This window comes from Vicia villosa, unplaced genomic scaffold (genome assembly GCF_029867415.1).
Source record: "Vicia villosa cultivar HV-30 ecotype Madison, WI unplaced genomic scaffold, Vvil1.0 ctg.002025F_1_1, whole genome shotgun sequence".
Lineage (NCBI taxonomy): Eukaryota > Viridiplantae > Streptophyta > Magnoliopsida > Fabales > Fabaceae > Vicia > Vicia villosa.
The window spans coordinates 262,047-268,483 of NW_026705816.1; the positions used below are offsets into that span (position 1 = coordinate 262,047).

Sequence of the window (6,437 nt, forward strand, 5' to 3'; positions counted from 1 at the left end):
AAAGGATTTGAATACCTCCAAATCTCCGAATACAACAGGAAAGTCTAAAAATTATCCAAACTCAAATATACGTTATTCTAAAAGTCTAAAGTCTCACACGATTTTCACTATATTAATCGATAAAGTGTTTGTAAATACACCACACCACTTTGACATAATCACAAAGAACTATCATACCAAAGTTGGTCAATATCATCCCTATCATCAACTACATTCACAAAGAAAAAAATCTTCTCAAATCAAATATCATTATTAAATACTTCATCAATAAAAATAATTAAGTTGTAAATAAGTCATAATTATAAAAATAAATTATGTTGCTTGGCACAAGAATAAAAGGATACACCAATATTTTCATAAAAATAAATATACGGGTAGTATTTGATTATTTTTTTGGAATGTACAAAAGAATAATGTGTTATTTGTACACACAAATTACAATAAAATGATAACTTAGTTTGAATCAATTTAAAACAATGCCCTTAATTAGAACAACAATTAATTAAAGGCCAGAAGTGAATGGTACACCAGTGGAAGGTAACCACGTGGCACCAGCAAGCAGGTTATTAACAGTGAATGGTATTGCTTGGGCTGGGCTTTTCATAACATGATAACCCGACCATCTTACTCTATTCCTTGTTGATGAGCCCGGCCCAATGTTATTATACTCTCCATAAAATAGAGTGCTTTGAGCAAAATTAGTACCTCCCCATGGAGACCAACCCATTGGGCTTATCAAATTATCCATGAATGATTTCATAACCACAACTCTAGAGTATCTTTGCCAAGGTCGGCCCAAGAAGGTATTGAATCTTCCAACAACGGGTTTGAAATCTGGCGCAGCTCTAATTTGAGAATTATGAATTGAAATTCCAGTGTTCTGAAATGGATCATCTCGACCTTGGGCTGTGATCATGTTTGCTTGGCCGTTTAGAGGTCTTCTTACAAGAATGATGCAATTTTGAAACACTACTGCTGCATTACCAAAAATAAAATCGACAGTTCCATAGATGTAACATTCTCTGAAAAATTGACGTTGCGCGTGAACCATAAGAGTGTCTTGGTAGCCTTTAAATGAACAACGGTAAAAGACAGATAGATCAGAAGCTGATCGTAGCGCGACTGCTTGACCTCGATGAGGTCCTGCTGTGTTTTCAAATGTAATGTCGCGTGCAATGAAGTGAAGACCATCAATTCCTATATTCATAAAAATTAAAAAAATATTTAGCGATTCTTTATAGGAGATGATTAAATTTAACATATAATCTCTGGACACTATTATAAATAACTATTACATTTTTATATTTATTGAATAACCGATGTATTTAACTTTAAATATATAACAAATACAATCTTTGAACCTCAGATAATCAATGAACTTGAAAAAAATTCATTATAGCAAAAATGACCACTACAAAACAATATTGAAAGATGTTTATATTGTTTCCATTATTCACCGTTTTTACGATGAAAAAAATTATTTAATATCTTTTTTGGTCTTGTATGCTAATCTTAGGGTTCATTTTTGTTTTTTAAATTAAAAATATTATAATAGTTCTTAACTCTTCAAAACATGTTATGTTAGTACTTTTAATCTAATTAGAGAGTGTATATAACAATAAACAAACACATAACTTCATATTCTAAAAACAGGGGAAGAAAAGTAGAAACAAAGGAAGAGAAAATAGAAAGAAAAAACTCATGAAAATCACCTGCAGTGGCAGAACTATAGGTAGTAAATCCAGCTTTAACATTCCTATTACTCGTTATCACCGTAATCCTACTCCCATCACCAACCAACATAACATTATCATTCATCTTCCCAACTTCAATATTCTCTCTATAAACACCTCTCTTCACATGAATAACAAATCTCGTCTTAAACCTTCTCCTCCCCGCAGCATTTATAGCATCTTGAACTTTCCTAAAATTCCCGTAAGGCTCTTTATGGACTATTGGTTACTATTCTGAGCACTTTGGAGATCTGGATCTCTTGGACTTAGCATTAGGATCCTTGTTACCTTGATACCTCTGGACCTTGTTATCTTACTGTTATTCTGTCTGAAAGTCCTTGTAGTTTACTCCAAGGCACTGGGTTGTTTTCTTTTTGTGTATGCAGGTGTTTCCTTGAACGTCCTTGATGGTTAATTCCAAGGCATTGTGATAAGGAATCCATCTGTACACAGCCGTTACTCTGCCTAATTTTTGTCAAGAGCTTATAATGTATTCCAAAGGCTTGGTGCAAGTGGAGCTAAAGATAGTCAATTTCCAATTGGTATTCTGTTGGTTTAGTGTTGGTAGTCCAAAGGATGGGAAATCTACATTGACTCTTAATGTCAAGTGTTGGCTTCTTATTTGGTTAGATCGTTCTTTTTCTTAACTTTTATTTTATGCTCTAGGATAGTCCCTTCATCTCCTTCACCATTCTTAGATTTTCAAAATTTTCTCCCTTTTTCCAAAACTTTCTTATGCTTGCAAACTCTTTTTAAAATTATTTATTTAAAAATATCTTTTGCCCTTGTTGGCGTTTCTTTCAAAGTTTAGACACGATTATCTTGATTCAAATGGTATATATTTAATTATATATTTTGATTAATACAAATACTACTAATACAATTGATTCACCTTGATTTTAATTTTTTAACAAATATTGAGTTTTTTCGGATATGCATATCCGAAAAATCACAAAATTAGAAATTGGATTATTTCGAATATGCATCTTCGAAGACACATTTTTTCTAAAAAAAAGGTGTCTTCGAATGTCACATTCGAAATCATTTTTTTTAAAGAAAAATATACATTCGGAGAAGCACATCCGAAATATAGAAGTATTTTAAGAATTTTACTGTGAATTTGTAAGAAGATATATCTCCTAAAAGAGTGTTCAGTAAAAAGGATTTGAATACCTCCAAATCTCCAAATACAACAGGAAAGTCTAAAAATTATCCAAACTCAAATACACGTTATTCTAAAAGTCTAAAGTCTCACACGATTTTCACTATATTAATCGATAAAGTGTTTGTAAATACACCACACCACTTTGACATAATCACAAAGAACTATCATACCAAAGTTGGTCAATATCATCACTATCATCAACTACGTTCACAAAGAAAAAAATCTTCTCAAATCAAATATCATTATTAAATACTTCATCAGTAAAAATAATTAAGTTGTAAATAAGTCATAATTATAAAAATAAATTATGTTGCTTGGCACAAGAATAAAAGGATACACCAATATTTTCATAAAAATAAATATACGGGTAGTATTTGATTATTTTTTTGGAATGTACAAAAGAATAATGTGTTATTTGTACACACAAATTACAATAAAATGATAACTTAGTTTGAATCAATTTAAAACAATGCCCTTAATTAGAACAACAATTAATTAAAGGCCAGAAGTGAATGGTACACCAGTGGAAGGTAACCACGTGGCACCAGCAAGCAGGTTATTAACAGTGAATGGTATTGCTTGGGCTGGGCTTTTCATAACATGATAACCCGGCCATCTTACTCTATTCCTTGTTGATGAGCCCGGCCCAATGTTATTATACTCTCCATAAAATAGAGTGCTTTGAGCAAAATTAGTACCTCCCCATGGAGACCAACCCATTGGGCTTATCAAATTATCCATGAATGATTTCATAACCACAACTCTAGAGTATCTTTGCCAAGGTCGGCCCAAGAAGGTATTGAATCTTCCAACAACGGGTTTGAAATCTGGCGCAGCTCTAATTTGAGAATTATGAATTGAAATTCCAGTGTTCTGAAATGGGTCATCTCGACCTTGGGCTGTGATCATGTTTGCTTGGCCGTTTAGAGGTCTTCTTACAAGAATAATGCAATTTTGGAAAACTACTGCTGCATTGCCAAAAATAAAATCGACAGTACCATAAATGTAGCATTCTCTAAAAAATTGACGTTGTGCGTGAACCATAAGAGTGTCTTGATAGCCTTTAAAAGCACAACGGTAAAAGACAGAGAGGTCTGAGGCCGATCGTAGCGCCACTGCTTGACCTCGGCGAGGTCCTGCAGTGTTTTCAAAAGTAATGTCTCGTGCAATGAAGTGAAGACCATCAATTCCTATAATTCACAAAAATAAATGAATATATGAGAAACATATTTTTAACATAACCCTCTAATCATTATTTTATATATATATATATATATATATATATATATATATATATAGGGAGCATATCAAGTGAGAGCATTTTTAAATGAGAGATGAGAGGAAGAAATATCAACCATTGGATTCATCAAGAGAGAGAATGTTACTACATTAATGAGATTGTTAATTTCTCTCTCTTGATGAATCTAATGGTTGATATTTCCTCCTCTCATCTCTCATTTAAAAATGCTCTCACTTGATATGCCCCCTATATATATATATATATATATATATATATATATATATATATATATATATATATATATATATATATATATATATATATATATATATATATATACCAAACAAATTAAATGAACTTGAAAAATAAATATTTACTAAGTAGTGCCGACGGTGTATATAACAATTATGGATTAAATCGTAGCCTACAACCACAATTACAGAGTAATATTGCTGTTGTAGTAGTTTTTGCAACCACATCAAATCATAATTACGGTGTGATTTAAAATGATGTGTCCGACCAAGTTAGAAACTACATCACCCAATTTCATCCCTATTTCTCTAAGTATTTTTATCAAAATTTAAAATTTATGAAATCCCAAAACACAATTTATTAAATTTTTTAACGATAATATTTTTCAACCATGTATTCCAAACTCCTCCCAATCAAAATTTACATTGCAACTATTGCAATTAGCATTGCACAAATCATAATAACTGTCATGCAACACCCGCAATTGCATCTCAAACCTTAATGGCAAATTTAAAATCACAGTAACAATAAACAAACACATAATTTCATATCCTAAAAAACAGGGGAAGAAAAGTAGAAACAGAGAAAGAGAAAATATAAAGAAAAAAACTTAAAGATAATCACCTGCAGTGGCAGAACTATAGGTAGTAAACCCAGCTTTAACATTCCTATTACTCGTTATCACCGTAATCCTACTCCCATCACCAACCAACATAACATTATCATTCATCTTCCCAACTTCAATATTCTCTCTATAAACACCTCTCTTCACATGAATAACAAATCTCGTCTTAAACCTTCTCCTCCCCGCAGCATTTATAGCATCTTGAACTTTCCTAAAATTCCCGGAACCATCTTTCGCTACCACAATATTCGCCTTAATAACTCTCGAACTTTCTAGAAGCTTCCTCTCCCGAACCGAAAACCATCTCGGGAAAGCCTCTTCGGTGTCATCGTCGGTGTAACGGTCACGGCCGTCGCGTTTAACGAACTCCCAGTTGATGAACAAACCGTTGCTTATGATCTCTGTCATGTTGACTTTCATAATTGGTGTGATGAAGTTGGGAATGTCTAAGTCTAGTGCCCCGTTTCGACATGTTTCGATGTTTGTGTAAGCAGTGCTTAACCATGTTTGTGCATCGAATGATGAACATGTTTTTTTGGCATGGAGATTAGAGAATGTTCGGTTGAGATGAAAAACTGTGTTGTCGTAGAGTTTCAAACAGTCGCGCGACACGGTTTTCTGTTTCTTGTTTATGATCGAGTTGTTTTGTCCGAATTTGTGAGCTGTGTTTCGCATGATCACTGCTCTTTCTAATGCTAGATGGATGAGAATTTCTCGGAATTTTGATTTGTGTTTGATGTTTTTGTTGTGATTGTAATGGGTTTGTTTTGTGTAGTATTTGCATGTTTCTGGGTGTGGTGTTTGGTTACACCACCAATCTATGTTGTTGTTGGAAGATCTTGATCTTCTTTTTGATGAGTTGGCTATTGAGAAAATTGATGATAACAATAATAGTGTTAACAATGTTTTTCTCATGATGATTGTCATTTTGGTGTCTTTTTTTTTTCTTTCTATCTTGATGTGATGCACAAGATGTTATATATTTCTAAGGGGTGACTTTGTTAATTGCTTAGAGTGGCAGCAAGTTTATTTTTTTTGTTTTTTATTTATGTTTATGGAAGAGTATAAGTATGGGTGAATGAGGTGTCGGTGTGGATGAATTGTAAAAGAAAATAAAGTAATGATGGAGGGGATGAAATATCAAGCATGTTAATGTGATTGCAAGAGTATGTGATTAGTGTTTTGTGGGCTTTGCTTGCTATTAACTCTAAGATCTTTTGCTTGATTAAGTAATTTAGTTCGGTTCATTTATTTAATATAGAATAGTGGCCAATCATTTGAAAATGATAAAGAATGGACTCAAGGTGAAACTAAAATTTATTGGATTTGAGGGACCGATGTTGCAAGCCTAAATAGAATAATGGGTTAGGAGTTTGTGATCTTTGTCTAATAAATTTGGCTCAACTTAATAAATTTGTTACG

At 32.7% G+C, this 6,437-nt stretch overlaps 2 protein-coding genes across 2 annotated transcripts; both read right to left on the reverse strand.

Annotated features, from left to right (window-relative positions):
• Nucleotides 1–377: 377 nt before the first annotated feature.
• Nucleotides 378–2,176, reverse strand: LOC131637547 (probable pectinesterase/pectinesterase inhibitor 33). The gene is made up of 3 exons (XM_058908146.1): nucleotides 2,083–2,176; nucleotides 1,713–1,952; nucleotides 378–1,197 (listed from the first exon to the last, which is right to left on the reverse strand). Exons 1-3 carry the CDS (start codon nucleotides 2,174–2,176, stop codon nucleotides 503–505), a joined length of 1,029 nt encoding a protein of 342 aa, XP_058764129.1. The 3' UTR covers nucleotides 378–502.
• A 1,084-nt stretch (nucleotides 2,177–3,260) lies between these two features.
• Nucleotides 3,261–5,951, reverse strand: LOC131637543 (probable pectinesterase/pectinesterase inhibitor 33). The gene is made up of 2 exons (XM_058908142.1): nucleotides 5,015–5,951; nucleotides 3,261–4,088 (listed from the first exon to the last, which is right to left on the reverse strand). Exons 1-2 carry the CDS (start codon nucleotides 5,940–5,942, stop codon nucleotides 3,394–3,396), a joined length of 1,623 nt encoding a protein of 540 aa, XP_058764125.1. The 5' UTR covers nucleotides 5,943–5,951; the 3' UTR covers nucleotides 3,261–3,393.
• Between the last annotated feature and the right edge of the window lie 486 nt (nucleotides 5,952–6,437).